This window comes from Uranotaenia lowii, chromosome 3, assembly GCF_029784155.1.
Source record: "Uranotaenia lowii strain MFRU-FL chromosome 3, ASM2978415v1, whole genome shotgun sequence".
Lineage (NCBI taxonomy): Eukaryota > Metazoa > Arthropoda > Insecta > Diptera > Culicidae > Uranotaenia > Uranotaenia lowii.
In genome coordinates this window covers 12,416,165-12,435,301 of record NC_073693.1, presented here as the reverse complement: position 1 = coordinate 12,435,301, position 19,137 = coordinate 12,416,165, and the positions used below count along the sequence as shown (strand labels likewise).

The 19,137-nt window shown below is 39.8% G+C and overlaps 2 protein-coding genes across 7 annotated transcripts in view; both read left to right on the top strand.

Moving 5' to 3' along the window:
• LOC129750741 (homeobox protein PKNOX2-like) overlaps positions 1-19,137 on the top strand; it is a 227,925-nt gene that overhangs the window by 155,545 nt on the left and 53,243 nt on the right. The gene's annotated exons all lie outside the window — the stretch shown is intronic.
• LOC129751978 (uncharacterized) lies at positions 12,837-18,956 on the top strand. The gene has a single exon (XM_055747771.1). It carries the CDS (start codon positions 12,837-12,839, stop codon positions 18,954-18,956), a length of 6,120 nt encoding a protein of 2,039 aa, XP_055603746.1.

Sequence of the window (19,137 nt, the reverse complement as noted above, 5' to 3'; positions counted from 1 at the left end):
TACGGTCGTTTTTTTTTCCGCGGTCGCGTTTTGCTTCGATAATGGGTGATAGTTTAAAATTGAAGAAAATTATCGAAATATTAACAACTTATAACCAAAAGTGATGTGCATGTGAAAGATAAACCATTACCCGTTTAATAAGATGTATTGTCCTCGGGAAATTGAGGCGATTGGGAGGCGAGTTTTTGTGGTGTGGAAGGCTTGATTCATTTTAAAGATTCACAGAAGAAAACATGAATTATTTTTGAAAGAACAGTAAATTTTTTGAAAATGGTGAAATTCCTGTCTTGTTTGTTGGGAATATTATTTGTGTGATTATTGTGTGATAGAAGAAAGTGCCACAAAGAAGAATGAAAACGTGAAGAAGAAAGTCCCACAAATCAATGTGGCGGTGGAAAATACAGTGCTTTTGTGACAGATTTTGAAGGAAAAACTAAGCTGTTCTTCAATTTTACTAGTTTTCATGATGAAGTTATGCAGTTAGAAAAGTCGTGGCAGAAAATTATACATTGGCAATAGCGGAAAAATAATGAGGTTTTCAGATACATGTTTTCTGTTGCTTACGACCTTGGTTTAAAGCTACTTTTTATTTGGTTGAATCGTCGAAGTTTATTGAGTTTAATGAGCCACTGCCTTGGTGTCGTTGGGGCATGAGCTGTTCGCGAGGTGCTGTGTAGGAGAGGGGATTTGTGGTTCCGTGAAAAACGGATGAAGACTGATTTTCACTATCGGTCACATTGACAAGGAAGAATTTCATGATTGCTGCGATCTTTTTGGATAATTCAAAAAGGAGGACGTACTGCAGTGCTGCTGCCCTCTTACGGAAATGGAGATGTTAAATTTTCCGTTATTTGCAGATAATTATCTACAGCGGGGTAAACAAAGCTAAGTATAATTTCAACGCTGTTCTATGTTTTTCATTTGTATAATGGTTTTGAGTTACTAACTGTCTCTTTACAAAGACTTGCTGTTCGAAATATCCATTTCAATACTGAAAATTAACATCGGTTATAGCACCGCATCTTATTGTAAGTCATTAAAACCATTCGAGTTTTTAACAGAACTCGAAAGGTTTGGTTTTCCTTTTAATGTTTTCCTCTTTTCTTTTTTATTTGCAAGAGCGAGTAAAGGCGCTATATCCTTGGTCAATGACCTGAAATGAGAGTGCACAAAAATCCAAAATTGTAAAAAATTCAAATTTAAAAATTGTATTAAAAGTTAGAAATTTCATAATTATTACGCTTATGATGTCAGATTCCCAAACATAATTTGCTCCTTATGTTTTGTGATTTCTGTGTACAAAATAACTCATTTACAGCCGCTGAAGAATGATCAGAGCCACACTTCGTTTTATCAACAAGGAGCACTTTCTAGCGTGCTTCCAACGCATTGCCCCTCGGAGCGTATGGTACTGGTGGTCCACGCTTCTTCTCTTTTTTTTGTTCCTGACGTCTCTGCGTTCTCTGCTCCACAGTTGGCCCGGCCGATTTATGTTTTCTATTATTTTAATGTTTTTATGTTAATATAATTGAAAACATGAACAAAGACAAAAAGAATAATAACAATCTTTCATTATTCTCCGGGATCAGGCATAAGTTCTGGCTGGATGTACGATTAGTGATTAGTGAGAGACTGTGGGAATTGCTTCTGAGAGAATGATAGTAGTTTCGTTGATAGGTAATGGAGATGTAATTAGGTTTGGGAGAGGGAGAGATTCATTTTCACAAGCACATTTACAGCTGCATCTACGCATGGGTACGGAAGATAGTTGAGCAACATTTATTCGGCTAGATATATTTTTGGATGCATCAGCATATGATTTGTGTCCTTCGCGGTCAACAAATATACGAGGGCGGGTGGGAAAGGGATGTCATTATCTATTTTAATTTTAACAATTTCAGTTTCAGATTTGAAATCAGGGCATGAAGATGAAGTAACAGGATGGGGACCAGAACAGTTGACGCAAACAGGAGATAAAGTATCGCCACATCGCCATGGAAATTCTTACTACAATTTTTGCACTTCTTTTGTTTGAGGCATTTATGGGAAACATGACCGTATTCAAGGCAGTTTGAGCAGCGCATTGGACGGGGATAGTATGTACGGGTTGGTTTTTTAGTAAAACCAAGTTTGATGAACGTCGGAGATGTGTGTTGTCTGATCGTAAGAATGATGGTGTCGGTATTGATGAGGTCTTCACCTACCTTTCTCTTTATTCTATCAACCTTCTCAACATGTTGATCACGCAGTTCTTCTAGGATGATTTCATCTTTAACGTTTCTTACTTCCGGAGCATGTATTACGACTTTACAGAAGTTGAGTTTAGGATGTTCGAATGTTTTAATTTTGATGCCATCAGATATTTGAGATAGCTGTAGCAGTTTTTCATATTTTTTTGTACCCCTCACTTTGAGAATGATACGAGCACCATTTTGTTCCGTACGCGAATCTTCCACATCACCCACCGAATTTGTAATGGAACGATGTATGAGAAATGGTGATACATTGGCCAACGATAAATTATTTGTGTCACTTTCTACAATAATGTAACTTATTTCACCACGATTTGGCATAAATGATCCCAAAGCAGGAAATTCATCACTCCTGTGAAACCCCCCAGGCGCCATGGCGACGATGGCAATCTGTACAAAATTCTTCAACTAAACAGTTTTATTGTCTTTCTTAACCTTGAAAAAACAAAAGAGGAAACAACACTTCGAGAGCGATAAAGACTTATCCGTTAAATTAGCAGTTATCGATAAAAGCGTCCGAACTCGAAGTTGGTTGAAACAAGACTGTGAACATAAGTAAATTGAACTTTTAGGTTTGTATGGGAAAATTGAATATTTTGTTCTGAAACATCAACATAATTTTTGTTTCTTCTATGGAGTCTGGTTATGGTTGTTGTGCCAATTTATAAATTCTCCGAAGGAAATTTTCCGGTGAACAACTTTGTCGAAGATCTAAAATTTATATCTTATAAGGCAAAAAAGTCGCTGTGATAGACTTGGACTACATGTTCGAAACATACCTTTTTCTAAAAGCTTTTGATCTTCGTCTATAATTCTTTTTATTTTCATATTTCCCTATCTATCTTCTTTCTTTTCTTCAAAAAGTAAACTAGATAGAAGCACACAATTGTAATCAAACAAAACGTGTTTGGCTCCTTAAAGCCGAAAGGTATAAGCCGTTTCAAAAAAAGAATTTACAAAAAAGGCAAAAAGTTATTAGATGTGTGCCAACAGCATAGTGATAGTATCGTATGCTGTTAAGTTTTGTACGAGGGAAAAATAGGCATTATTAGGGTTTCGTATATTTATATTTGACAGCAAGCTGAGATCACGTTCAGGCATCAACAGCAAACAGGAAGCAAAATTTTTTGTAGAATTTAATTTGATAGCAAAACTAGTCATAATGGAGGTATTAATTTTTCATGATGCGAAATTTGGCATCATAAGAGCACCCTTTATTTTGAAAAGATAGAAAAAAAGTACCTAGCTTAGAGAAGACTCGATTTCTCCAACGGTAACCAATTTTGAAAAGGAAGTTCTGAGTTCCGCTTCAGTATTCTGATTTTATCACTGTAGGTCTCGATTCGAGCCAACCAAGAGGACATTTTCAGCATGTCGATGCTCATCTTGCCGCAACGGAACCACTATAATCCGTTTCGAAAATCTGGTCACGTCAATGAGGCAACTCGGAAGCTCAACGCTGTGGAAAAGGTGTATTGCTTTGATTTCCGTTTTTGTATTTGCAGCGGGAAGATTATGTTGAGGCCATTTCGACAGATGCTGGTACAGGAACTTCGGGCCACAAAATCAAGAACTCTCACTCGAAACATTGGGAGGACGTCCCCATTTGGTGAGCGACACTGCTACATTCAGCTTGATCGAAACGTAACGACAGTCCGTCAACTTGGAGAGACTCAGAATTTCTCCGATTCTGAAGCTAACGAAGAGTTGATGACGACGTTGATCGAAAGTCTCAAATAGAGGCAATTTAAACCGATTTGTCAGCAGCATTTGATAAGGTGAACCACGATATTGCTATTGGCTAAGCGTTCAATTAGGATTCTGAGGACCTTTACTTGGCTGGTTCCGCAGTTACTTAAGTGGACGTAAATTAACATTTCGCACAGGAGACTCTCTCTCTTCAGCCAGTTCTCTGCCTTCTCCGGTGTGCCCCAAGGTAGTCATCTAGGACCGACTATCTTCTTAATCTATTTTAACGATGTGCTCTCACTCTTCGACTGCCCGAAAATTCGTTTTTTTTTTATCTTCTGCTTGATGCATATGATTTCCAACTTATTTAAAATGATTTTTTGAAAAAGAAAACAACAAACCTTTCTATCTTAACAAACATACGAATTTGTATGACCCTCGCAAAAAGAATACCCACGTTCAGTGGAATGTTTTAAATAAATTAAAAAAAATAACAAGATAATACGACTAACTCACGATTGAATTCTATAACTTGATCTTCTAGTAGAACTTAATTTTTTAAGCGGAAGCATTAACGCTAAAAAGGACACTTCTACTCACTTTGTAATATCGGAGGAAAACTACTTGATCTAATCTCCTGAAACTATGTGTAAAGTACATCAAAGGTATTCCACCTAATAGCCATCAATTTGATTAATTTCCCTTCCGCTGTGTTGGCCGTTCACGAGCCGTAAAATCAGATCAACGAACGAGAGGAAAGAAGTCCTCACCTCGGTACCTGCTACAGTTACTTAATAACCATTATTTATTTAAATCAATAGCCACCCCGAGGGCGTCAAATTACGGTGATTGAGTTCGACGTGATGCCGCTAGCTCGTCGTCTGGTTCTGCTTCTACTGGATGGAACCGTACGTGAAATTTCGAAAGGGGTACCTACCTATTCTGGTCGGAGCGAAAAATGATGGATGAACGGAAGGATCAAAACGATGAAAGCGAGCGAGCGAGCGAGCCAGCAAAGAAGAACAGTTTAGTACCAACCAGTTCGACACCAGGAAGGTGTAAATTATATGGTTTTTTGCTGATGTTTTCTACTTCTCCTCTTCTCTGATCCTCATTTTCCGAACCTCAACCATTTTTCCCATCGCCTTCAATGATAGAGGAGGGTTCTATTTTCCACTGAACTCGTTGACTGTTTTCTACAATACTGCATGAAGTATGGAGAGGCCTCCTGTATTCATATTGACGAATGTCGGATTTTCCCCCCGGGGCCGACAAGCGAAGGGCGGTTACAAGCCACATTTCCCGAGGCACTACTAAAACATAAATTTGGCACCGATTTACCTATCCGGCACGCAATGTTGACTTATTGCTGTTTTGGTTTTGACGGCTCCCGTTTTGAGCTGAACGGGTTGACGGATGGGCCTGGTTTCATTCTTAATGGCTTAATTTAACTATATTTACCGTTCCCCCGGAGCGTAAAGGGGTGGTGTTTTTTAGACTTTTTCTTTCAAGTCGGGGAAAGTTATGAGTTTGGTTGAAAATTTATAATCTCTTGGACGAATGGCGATTTAATTGCATTTTAAATTAAGTCCATCTTAATTAGGTATGGAAACTTTCTTTGAGGAGAGCATTTCAATACACATTTCGAACTAGGGAATGTTTCATAAATCAAGGGATCCGCACCAGGATAAATTCAACTGGGACCACTCTGCGCTAGTGACATTTTTTGTATTAAAAAAAGCTGAATGAAGTGCTGTAGAAGGTTTCGCTGAACAAGTCGTGAGGAAAAAAACGGATGACTTTAACCATATGCTTGCACTTGCACATATCTTCAGGATTCTGAAGCCAGTCGGTCTTCATGGCGTTGAGTGGAGAAAATAAATCCCATAAAACCGAGCTCATTCCACTGACAAACTAAGGGCACACAGACAGATGATGCCCTGTTCTGACGGCCAGAAGGTACTTCTTTTTTAATCCTCTCTCCTGACTTCGTGTTTTCCGCCGTCAACTCAAACCAAGATTCTCGCAATACTGGATGCATGTCTGGGTTCGGGGGTAAGTCGATTCCGAGGTTCAACATGACATCCACACTGGGATCAGTTCGTCAACCGGTATGCGGTGGTCAGTCCAGTCCCTTGAAAGCATATTGGGGTCCTTTCGTTTTTCTGTTCCTCTCTGAGCATAGGGAATCAGCAGGTGTACCATATGTGGCACCATCATCATCATGTTTCCGGTTTCCACAGAATGACACACAAAGGACAATCCGGAGACTCAGGCAGCTGGGCGAATGCGGAATGCTCGGATGCCGGTTTTCGAAAGTCCGGCTTTCTGAGGTGTACCTAATATGGTCCCGAGAGTAATTTGAGTTACGTTACCCATGTTGTGAAGGGTTTTTTTGGGCTAGTGGGGGGAGCATTTTTAGTTGACACCTGTGATGGACTGTGGCAGTCAGACAGATATGAAGTGTTCCATTTTTTGTTCCAAATAAAATTAAAATGAATGACAGCAATTATATAATTTTTCATATATTTACATCCTTGACTATTGACTTCATAGTCTTAAAAGGAAAACAAAGATACAAAAAGAACAAGAATACAAAGAGATACAAAATTATCTAATTAACTTATGAAGCATGTTCCATAGTGCAGAATAGTAAAGTGTAGGTAGTAAAGTATAGTATAGTATAGTATAGTATAGTATAGTATAGTATAGTATAGTATAGTATAGTATAGTATAGTATAGTATAGTATAGTATAGTATAGTATAGTATAGTATAGTATAGTATAGTATAGTATAGTATAGTATAGTATAGTATAGTATAGTATAGTATAGTATAGTATAGTATAGTATAGTATAGTATAGTATAGTATAGTATAGTATAGTATAGTATAGTATAGTATAGTATAGTATAGTATAGTATAGTATAGTATAGTATAGTATAGTATAGTATAGTATAGTATAGTATAGTATAGTATAGTATAGTATAGTATAGTATAGTATAGTATAGTATAGTATAGTATAGTATAGTATAGTATAGTATAGTATAGTATAGTATAGTATAGTATAGTATAGTATAGTATAGTATAGTATAGTATAGTATAGTATAGTATAGTATAGTATAGTATAGTATAGTATAGTATAGTATAGTATAGTATAGTATAGTATAGTATAGTATAGTATAGTATAGTATAGTATAGTATAGTATAGTATAGTATAGTATAGTATAGTATAGTATAGTATAGTATAGTATAGTATAGTATAGTATAGTATAGTATAGTATAGTATAGTATAGTATAGTATAGTATAGTATAGTATAGTATAGTATAGTATAGTATAGTATAGTATAGTATAGTATAGTATAGTATAGTATAGTATAGTATAGTATAGTATAGTATAGTATAGTATAGTATAGTATAGTATAGTATAGTATAGTATAGTATAGTATAGTATAGTATAGTATAGTATAGTATAGTATAGTATAGTATAGTATAGTATAGTATAGTATAGTATAGTATAGTATAGTATAGTATAGTATAGTATAGTATAGTATAGTATAGTATAGTATAGTATAGTATAGTATAGTATAGTATAGTATAGTATAGTATAGTATAGTATAGTATAGTATAGTATAGTATAGTATAGTATAGTATAGTATAGTATAGTATAGTATAGTATAGTATAGTATAGTATAGTATAGTATAGTATAGTATAGTATAGTATAGTATAGTATAGTATAGTATAGCCTCAAAGCTCAATAAGCCTTTAGTCTCAAGTAGAATTTAAAGAATCATGAAGTTTCACTGAGATCCTATATGCGTGTGTTAGTTTTTTGTTGTGGCAATGCCGTAGCACGTACAATGTACGTACGCATTTTTTTATTAATTACAAATACCGGTTCACTAAGAATGCAAGAGAACTAGGATATGACGTTGGCCCCAGGGCTTTTTACCTACGCCCAACCCAGCATTCATTGGTCCGATCAGTAATGATTGTTTGACCGGAAATTCACACTTTACACAACATCGTTCAGTAGTTAATGGGTCAACATTATAGTACACATTATATGTTTAATAAACATATGATACAACACAAGTACACAACATTAAATACCGTAAAACAAAGGCCAGCCAACAGAGGCTTTTTTTTGTCTGTTACATTACACAACACAGCATTACACATCGTAACAACAAAACTCAGCGCACAGTGGCTATTATTTATCTGTTACATTACACAACAAAGCGTTACATATCGTAGCATCCAAACTGCAACACATTGACACAATTACATAATGAATATTAAAGCCCTAATTATGCTTGTAATACAGCTCTCTGACCTTCTAACTTATCAGGAAGCAACCAGTGTTCAATTGAGTGCCAGTGTTTAGTTCTTCAGGTGTATTACGATCTCGCTTAACTACTTCCTAATTCATTTACCTAGCATTATCCCGCGGTGAGAAGTTTTGGCCTCATAAGCCGCATAAAAAAAAATTTCGACCAAAATTATTGGCCCACAGTTTACCAAACATGACTCTTCAAGCTTAATTCTCATGAGAATGATATTGTCAAAAGCTTGTCAAACCTTATTTTTTCGCATTTGGTACGAAATGTCCAAAAAATATAGAAAAATTAATAAAATGGCACAAAAGGATAAAATGTCATAAATGACAAAAATGACAAAAATGGCACAATTGACAAAATGCCATGAATGGCTGAACTGAATAAAAGACATATGGGTATAACGAAAACAATTAATTTGAGCAATCAAAGTTTTTACGGAAATAGCTGACTATTTTTTCATAAAATTGTGCAGCCTTACCATTCCATGAAAAATAATTTATAAAAGCTGCATCGTTTAGCTCAGAGAAGTTATGACAAGTTCAATGTTGCATTAACCCTTCTTTTCATATTTTTTATTTTTCTCCGAAAAAATTCTCAATAGTCGGCGATGATGAGTAGATAAAACGAAAAATAATGAAAAAATATTATTTCCTCATATCTTGGGTGTTGAACAAAAAAAAATTAATTGTTGCAAACTAACAACAACATGAAACGATTATACCTTATTGTTTTAACCCAAGGCAATTAGAAATAAATACCTACTTGCTCTAAATTTCCATTGCAGTAATCATAATTTTAGCAGAAGAACTTCACAAATCTTGTGTTTGGACACCGTGGAAGTGAGTAATTTAGTTGTGAATAGTTATGCGATTATGTTTGTATGAAATTTGCATTATGTTCTTTTTGTGAAAGCTTTTATCATAATCTTCGTGTCCGTGTTTCTCAAGTGCGATATGCAGCAATCTAAAATAAAAAGTTCGAATTATAAAACCATTCATATAGTTGCGAAGAATTAACTTAGAAAATCAATTTTCGCTCTTCTTGTAAACACTAATAATTGAAAAAACACTTTTTAATAATTTTTCAATAAAAAAAATCAATACATGAGGGTATTTTATCTATTATTAGTTTTTCATCCTTTATGATGATTCATCCATCATTAATGGGTGCACGGATTCACCGCAGTTTCGTTAACGGATGCGCTGACTTGCATTCTTTAGATTACTAGTTCGGCTTATCTTCAATGCAAATCACCACATATCAGACCCCATGGCTTCGATTAATTTGTTGTAAACTGAATGCATACATGGATGTGAATGTCTTACTTGGTAAAATGAGTCACTTATTTTTGCAGCCGTGAAAAAAATCATAACATTATACAAATATTATGAATTTACGACAGGTATTACGCACTGGTGTATGTACCTGCCTGGCTGACAGGTATCAGGTAGCAGGTACTGTTCGTTCTAATAAACATATATTTATCGATAAAAATAAAATCATATAATGAAGCAATGCTATTCGAATCTTACCTTTTCAAACCCTGGAAGCTTACCTCAGACGGCACTTACCAACTATTTTTTTAATTTTCGAAACATATTTAGAATAAGATATTACCAGGCTCCGAATCAGAATTCATGATTAGACCTCATAATCAGAACCCAGAATCAAAATCCAGACTCACAATCCTGTTGTTCCTTCTTAGTTATCTCAATTTTTTAAAGTATTAATCAATTACACCACGAAACTGGAACGTTAACCTTATTCGGGCACACTTCTTGATGGATTCATTAACATGTTGTGGAGCATCCACAAGCAGTTTTCGGCGATGGGTCGTTTTTCATCACATGCGTATGCTCCCTTTTTCGAAAACCATTTTCGATACTTTCCTACCCTATTTGTTGCTCCCCAGAACTCGCTGTCACGACTAGGAGTCGACACGTCTCATCTCAGCGAAACTCAACAGCAGTTTTATGACATTTCGGTAAATTAACATCAATAATGTTCGAAAATGCCGCACGTAAAATAATAATAATAATCATAGGAGGTAGAAAATTAGAAGCTATACATTTGAAGTTCGCGCCATTTCTAACAAGTAATGAATCAAAGATCAATCTAAGAATCAAAGTTTCTGAGAATATTATGTTTAGTTCGCTACATAAGCATTTGGAAACAGTAAGTTAACAGGAAGATAATCATTGCTAAGTGTGACCTTTAAATTAAAACACAATATTAAAATTCACAGTTGTTCTAAAAGGCACGTAGGCACGACTAACAGAAAACTACCATTGATGTTAATCCGGAACGACCATCGCTGGTCTAAGGTGAATTCGTAATGTTAAAAATATTATAAAAACGTATTCAAAGTGATCATCATAACAGGTTGTCTGATAGTGCTGTAATTGATACAAAGTCGTGTTTGGAGGTTAGGAAGGTCACGCAGTAGAGTTGTAGGTCGAATCCAGGAGTTTAACTAAGAGAAGCATTAAACGTAAGCAATTTGAATTAGTATCCGATAAGATATATTCTAAACTAATGTTAACTTTCAGAAATATTTTAATACAGTCTAAAACGTATTAAAAAATTGGAATTGTTGCTTCCCGAAACTCCACAACTCGCAAATTAAAATTGTTTTGAATTTGATATCCCGCACACAATCCTGAATATGTATCAATTTCCAGCTCCATCCAAATATGCAACAACCACTTAAAGAAATGCAAAACCGAATTGCACTCATCGAAAATTTGATGCAAACTCCAAAAGGGCTAAAAAATTTATTCAATTCATCCATTATTAATGGATTATTCCCCCGTAAAAAAATTGTTCAGAAAAGTAAACGTATAATGCCGTAGGACTTAGATGGAACTATCATTATCATCTCACCTTCATTCACGATTTCTCAATCAAACTCGTTCTCATGACATAAATACTTTGAACGTTAATACTGTAATAACTAGAGATTTGACTCACCAAATAGTTGAATTAAATATTCGGCCGAATAGGACAACAACAATTTATAATCTTCCATTATATCAGAGGAAAAACACAAAAATCTTAAATTTTTATGTCAATTACATTTCTACATTTTGGAGTCAAAAAAATATTTCCCAATATGAATGAGACTAGACCAAAAATCTGAAAAATCAAACTTATTGAACATTTCATATTTTTCTAATTTCAGTTTGTTGATCGTAATATTGAAATTAGAAATATTATTTACAATATGAAAAAGTTGATTTAAGCTTTATAAAAAAGTTCTAACAGCTTTAATTAATTGTTGCAAATTAGTTACTTTATGAACCGAACTGTTAAAGAAAGTTTCAATAAAAATATCAATGCAAACCTTGTTGTTGAAATCATCATAACTTTGTTTGAGCTTTTTCTACAAAACAAGTCTGGATTTTGTTTAACTGACAATTTTGTTGACACGAGGTACGTTCATGATTCTTATTTGTATCAATAATTTTCTAACATCTATCAAAATGAAGACTAAGAGATGAACTAGCCTGAGGCTCTGTCGGTCAGAGCTTTGACTGTGGTCAGAGAATTCAGTCCAAATCTATTCAATGAGCCTCCAATGCACCAATGTTTAGTTGTTGGTTCTGTCTGTCTGAATCATAATTGTTGGCAACTGGGTGCACTGGTCCAGCTCAAGCGTCGCGCCATTATACGTCGGCGCCTTCAACTGCAGTTCAGCGGCGAGCTGGTTGACGTAGCTTGATCAACGACGGATGACAGGACCACATCCGGTTAAAAGTTTGCAGAATCCAGACTGTTTCCCCATGCTAGATTATTAGTTATTTACCCTACCTAAAAATTGTAATATTAGCCTATTAATTTGATACCTACCTAGTGAACTACTTAAAACTATAGTGCTATAAAGTTCTGTTGTAGACAGTGCCGTTTAAAATACTGCCTTTCGCGTAATTCAGGTTTGCCAAATCCACGTCACATGCAAAGACGCATGCTCAATCATTTCCTTTCCGTCCACAGCAATTGGCCTGTCCTTTTACGCGAGTTCCAGTTGACGGAACTATTAGTAGTGCTAGGCTATACCATAGTATACAGTGCCGCTTAAAATATCGCCTTTGAGGCACTCAGGTTTGAAGAAATCCACGTCGCATGCAAAGACGGGTGTTGAGCTATTTCTTTTCTGTTCCCAGCATTTGGCAAATCCAATTAAGCGCGTTACGGTTGTCGGCATTATCAGAAGAGCAAGGAATTCATTAGTGGACAGTGCCGCCTAAAATATCGCCTTTGAGGCAATCAGGTTTGCTAAAGCAACGTCGCATGCAAAGACGGATGCGCTCAAACTTTCCTTTTCCGTTCACAGCATTTGGCAAGTCCCATTCAAAGAGTTCAGGTTGTCGGAATTATAACAATAAGAATTGCACCGAATTATGTAAGTCACAATTTATATTATATTATATCCCTAAACTAATTTTTTGAATAAAATTACAGCTTAAAGCTGTCTGTAAAGCTGCTAAAAAGATCGGCGTTAGATTACTCCTCCGCAACCCGGAACAAACTTTAAGATAATTCGCTCTTCTGCCACGACATGGCAACCGCGGGAAACGACGCGCCAACGCCAGTTACCATCCCGGAAGAGGAATTTAACTGTGTCGCCTGCGACCGACCGGATTCCGTTGCTAATCTAGTGCAGTGTGACGTGTGCGATGATTGGTGGCACCAGACTTGTGCGGGAGTCACAGGGTCAATAGAAAATCGCCCTTGGACCTGTCGAAAGTGTCTTCCAGCTATTAGCGTTCGGAGTGGTGCAACATCATCGGGTACGCGCTCAAAAAGAATTCAACTGCAACTGCAACATCTAGCTGAGAATCGAGAACTTGAGCAGAGAGCGCTAGATATCCGTCTAGAAGCTATTCAGGCCGAAAAGAATCTAGTTGACACACGATATAAACTCCTACAATCTACGATCAGTGAAGAAGACGAATCAAGTGTCCGAAGTCGATTGAGCCGCCGAATCAGTCGTCAAATTACCGCGGAATGGCTGGATCAAATCTCATCAACTGAAAACTCGCCCGACGGTCCAATCCTTCCCAGCCCCGAAATTGCTTCCGTCTTTCAAGGATTGTCATCAACTGAAGTACCAAGGAAAGAATTCAACTGGAAAGGGAAGCTAACTCCACGGAATAGTTTTGACACTAACAAGCCGAAGGATTGTGCCGAAAAGATTTCAACCCCCAATCTGGAGAATGTTCTACAATCGAACCCAGCGCCAAAGCAACAGCCAGCACCAGTAGGTGGTGCCATCAAGAAGCAGAAACCCGTTGCCGCAGAAAGCGACGCCCAGCAGCGCTCAACCAGGATTCCGGAAGCAGAAGAATGTGGATCGTCGAATTCAAAACCGGACGTAGAAGTCTTGTGTCAGCTACTCACAGAATGTTTGGCTCTAAACCAACGTCCGAAACAAGATCATGTTTTGGAATCAGCCCGTCAAAACTCGCCTACTCCCATTCCCACCACGACAACCGACAACCCGGAGAATCCAGCAAATCGTGAGAATAAACCCCACCCGTCCAGTTTGGTGGGTGCATTTTTGCCACTTCTACCCCCTCTCCCCGAGAAAACAGGTAAGACCACTCCTAATAAATGCTTGCCAGCTGAACAACTCTATGAGCCCCACGAGTCACTGATTAAACAGCTGGGGAGTTGCCCAAATGAATACATTAATTTTGCTCAAGTTATGGCAGATTATACGCCCACACCATCGCAGTTAGCTGCCCGCCAGGTCATGGCTCGAGACCTCCCTACCTTTACTGGGAACCCAGCTGACTGGCCTGTTTTCATCAGCACTTTTACTACTACTACGCTAGCATGCGGGTACAATCAAGCTGAAAATTTACTACGCCTCCAGCGTTGTCTGAAAGGCGATGCTCTGGAATCTGTTCGCAGTCGCATTCTTATCCCTAATTCAGTGCCAGGAATTATCGACACCCTCCGCAGCCATTACGGTCGACCTGAGCAATTAATCAAGGTCCTTTTGAACAAAATTAAAACTATTCCCGCCCCAAAAGCCGAAAAGCTGGAAACCTTAATTGATTACGGCTTGGCCGTCCAAAGCTTCTGCGACACTTTAGAAGCTGCCAATCAAACTGCCCATTTTTTCAACCCATCCTTGCTCGCCGAACTTGTTGATCGTTTGCCCATTTCATATCAGATGCAGTGGGCATGCTATAGTGAAATGATTGGTGAAGTAAACCTTAAACAGTTTGGAGAGTTCATGTCCGCCCTCATGAAATCAGCCAGACTTGTAACATCTTACGTCGGAACTTCGAATAGAACTGAAGAACGCGGCAAACCGAAACGGGGAGTGCTCCATGCACATGCAGATTATACAGGAGATGAAACGAGAGAACGTACGTGTATTGTATGCGGTCATAACCATCGTCTGAATGAGTGTGAGCAATTCAAATCCCTCAACGTCGATGAACGCTGGCAGGTCGTGGAAAGAGAGGGACTTTGCCGGAACTGTCTCAACTTTCATGGACATCGTTCCTGCCGTGTTAGTGGAAAGTGTAACGTGAATGGTTGTCATGTTCGCCACCACCCTCTCCTTCACTTCGTCCGTTCTCAGCAGGCCCAGCCTAGTTCCAGATTCCCTACAAATCAACGGTCGAAACCAACTGTTCGTGGTCCGCCTGTCTATGAAAACCATGTTCACCGTAGTGTTTCGCAGCTTTGTCTTTTCCGGATTGTACCAATAGTTGTTCATGGAAGTGGGAATCGAAAAATTCAAACTTTTGCCTTTCTTGACGAGGGATCTTCACTTACGCTTGTGGAAGAAGCGTTGGTCGGTGAGCTTGGCCTGCAGGGTGAGCGTCAGACGCTCTGTCTACGATGGACAGGCAACGTAATGCGTACGGAACGAGATTCAAAGGTGGTGGAACTTAGTGTTTCTGGTATTGATCGACCGAGATTCAAACTGCGAGATACTCGAACAGTGAAAGCACTATCGCTTCCCCATCAATCCATGAATTATCGAGCTCTTTCTAGTTCATTCTCTCATCTACGGGGTCTTCCCATTACCAGTTACCAGGAAGCGGTTCCACGAGTTCTTATAGGTTTGAACAACTTACGCTTAACAGTTCCGCTCTCTATTAAAGAAGGTCGACCGCAAGAACCAGTAGCTACTAAAACGAGGCTCGGGTGGTGTATTTATGGAGGAACCACAGAAGACCGATCGAAACTGTCCGTGAATATTCACAGCAACGATTGTTCATGCGACAACACTCTGCACACTGCAGTGCGGGACTATTTCGCCTTAGAGGACGTAGGAGTAGCGGGCCGAATAGTTTTGGAATCCAAGAGTGACAAGCGAGCCAAACAGATTTTAGAAGAAACGACAATCCGGAAAGGTGACCGGTTCGAAACAGGCCTTCTTTGGAGATTTGATCACTTCGAATTCCCTGACAGTCGCCCAATGGCATTGAAGCGCCATGAATGTCTCGAGCGTAAGCTCAAGCGAAACCCGGAGATGCTGGAATGTGTTACGAAACAGATTGAAGAATATCAGGTAAAAGGATACGCTCGCCGCGCTACTGAGACAGAATTGCAGAAAGAGGATTGTCGAAAAGTATGGTACCTTCCACTGGGAGTAGTGGTGAACCCAAAGAAACCAAACAAAGTCCGCATGATTTGGGATGCAGCTGCAACTGTAAATGGAGTCTCCTTGAATGCTATGCTACTCAAAGGTCCTGATCAACTTGCTAAGCTACCATGGGTCCTTTTCCGGTTCCGACAATTCTCAGTGGCTGTGTCTGGTGACATTGCGGAGATGTTCCACCAAATCCGTATTCGCCCAGAGGACCAACACGCTCAGAGGTTCCTATGGAGGACAGACCCCTTCAAAGAACCGGAAGTTTTTGTTATGCAAGTGGCCACTTTCGGTGCAACGTGTTCCCCAGCTTCAGCGCTATTCGTAAAACGAAAAAATGCCCTAGATTATGAGAATGTTTACCCCCGGGCTGTAGAAGAGATATTCGATTGTCATTATATGGACGACTACCTCAGCAGCTTTGGAACGGAGAGAGAAACTGAAGAAATCGCCAAAGAAGTGAAAACCGTACATGCTCAAGGAGGCTTCAATATTCGAGGATGGAGATCTAACAGTTCGAAGGTGCTAGAAGGTCTGGGAGAACCAATATCTGCCGATCCAAGATCCCTGAATCTTGAACATACGAACATCGAAAGAGTTTTGGGAATGCATTGGCTGCCTAAAGATGATTTCCTGGCATTTTCAACAAGTTTTCAACCACAATTGTGTGATCTCATAGCAAGCAAACAACGTCCTACGAAGCGCCAAGTACTCAGAATCCTGATGAGCGTCTTTGATCCGCTGGGCTTGTTAGCGGCCTTCGTAATCCAAGGAAAGGTTCTGCTGCAAGACATTTGGCGTGCAGGCACGCAGTGGGATGAGGAAATAAGCGATCGAACTAACGAGAAGTGGGTAAAATGGATCGAGCAATTCCCGATGGTAGCCGATGTTCGTGTTCCAAGGTGCTACTTCCCAAGCGCCAATAAGTCTTCCTATCGTCAGCTAGAACTCCACATATTTGCCGACGCCAGCGAAGACGCGTATGCAGCGGTGGCCTATTTTAGAATCCCTATTTCGGCAGACGGTTTCCGGTGTGCCCTCGTTGCAGCCAAGACCAAAGTGGCTCCTTTACGCCACTGGTCTATTCCCCGGCTGGAGTTGCAATCTGCGGTTTTGGCAGCACGCTTGGAAACTTTTATCAAGGAAGGACACAAGGTGAACGTAACACGAACAATATTCTGGTCAGACTCAAGCACTGTTTTGGCGTGGATCCGGTCAGACCATCGACGCTACTCGCAATTTGTAGCTTGCCGGGTATCGGAGATCTTGTCGACGACTTCCATTGCTGATTGGCGATGGGTACCTACAAAACAAAACGTTGCGGACATGGCTACAAAGCAGGGACAAGGAGATCAATTGAATACGGATAGTTTCTGGTTCAAAGGACCAGGATTTCTACTGCAGAGAGAAGAGAATTGGCCGCAGCCGAGATCCATTCAACCGACCGAGGAAGAACAAAAACATTGCTTAATCCACGAATCTGTAGCCATCCCAGAATCAATAATTGATTCATCCAAGTTTTCCAAATGGGAACGAATGCTGAGGACGATGGCCTACGTTTTTCGATACGTCGACCTCTGTGAGAAGCGTCAACCTCGGTGGAAAGGAGCTCGTCTCAATCAAGCTGAACTACAATCCAGCTTGAAAAGAGTTCGTCTCAATCAAACTGAATTACAGAAAGCAGAAAACTACCTGTTCCGGACAGCTCAATGGTCGGGCTTCCTAGAAGAAATGTCTACGCTCAGTTATCACCGTCAGAAGTCGAGTTCGACCCACATTCCAATGGAGAAAGGAAGCAAACTGTACAAGCTTTGTCCTTACATGGATGAGCGCAGCGTCATGCGAGTAGATGGACGAATCGGTGCTGCCGCTAACGTAGGAGACAACGTCAAATTTCCCGTTATACTACCCAAGACGCATCGAGTAACAGTACTGCTAATCGACTTCTACCATCGTAAATTCAAACATGCTAATTTCGAGACAGTCGTTAACGAGCTTCGCCAGATTGTTTACATTCCTCAAGTTCGCTCTCGCGTCAAGCAGGTGATAAAATGCTGCCAATACTGTAGAGTGTATAAATCCCGACCACAGGTCCCTAGAATGGCCCCCTTACCAGCAGCAAGATTGGCCTCGTACACACGGCCGTTTACCTACGTTGGGCTTGATCTCTTTGGCCCAATTTTCGTCAAAGTCGGAAGGAGTTCAGCGAAAAGGTGGATCGCACTCTTTACGTGCCTGACATTGCGCGCCGTTCACGTTGAAGTGGTGTTCAGCCTGAGCACGGAGTCCTGCATCATGGCAATTCGTCGTTTCATCGATCGGCGTGGATCCCCACTGGAGTTTTATTCCGACAACGGTACCAACTTTAGAGGGGCGGACAACGTGCTGCAGGAACAGGTGCGAAATATTCAAGAGGGACTCAGTTCAACATTCACTAATACGACTACCAAATGGATATTCATTCCTCCCGGTACCCCCCATATGGGAGGCGCCTGGGAAAGAATGGTGCGTTCCGTAAAAACGGCCATGGAAAGCAGCATCAGTGCAAATCGGAAATTAAACGACGAAGGTTTGTGGACACTTGTGATTGAGGCTGAAAGCATCGTCAATTCTAGACCTCTGACATACCTACCTTTGGAAGCTGAAGAAAATGAGGCGATCACTCCTAACCATCTGCTGCTGGGAAGCTCCAACGGTGTGAAGCAGCCATCAATTGAACCGATTGGAGAAGCGTTTGCGTTGAAGAACGCTTGGAACCAGATTCAGCATCAAGCGGATATGTTTTGGCGTCGATGGGTTAGAGAGTACATGCCGGAGCTTACACGTCGCTCTAAATGGCTTGGTGAAACGCGACCGGTTGGCGTTGGAGATCTCGTTATCATTGTAGATGAGGCACGAAGAAACGGCTGGGTGCGAGGCAGGGTTAACGAGGTCATTCCTGGGCAAGACGGGCGAATTAGAAAGGCGATCATTCAAACTCAAAAGGGGCTCACAAGGCAGTCGGTCTCAAAACTTGCATTACTAGACGTCGCAGTAGGAGGTAACCCAGGATCATTCTGACCTGTGTTACGGGGGAGGGGATGTTGGCAACTGGGTGCACTGGTCCAGCTCAAGCGTCGCGCCATTATACGTCGGCGCCTTCAACTGCAGTTCAGCGGCGAGCTGGTTGACGTAGCTTGATCAACGACGGATGACAGGACCACATCCGGTTAAAAGTTTGCAGAATCCAGACTGTTTCCCC

Excerpts from the sequence above, each read along its gene's own strand:
- LOC129751978 (XM_055747771.1), top strand. The coding sequence starts at position 12,837 with ATGGCAACCGCGGGAAACGACGCGCCAACGCCAGTTACCATCCCGGAA.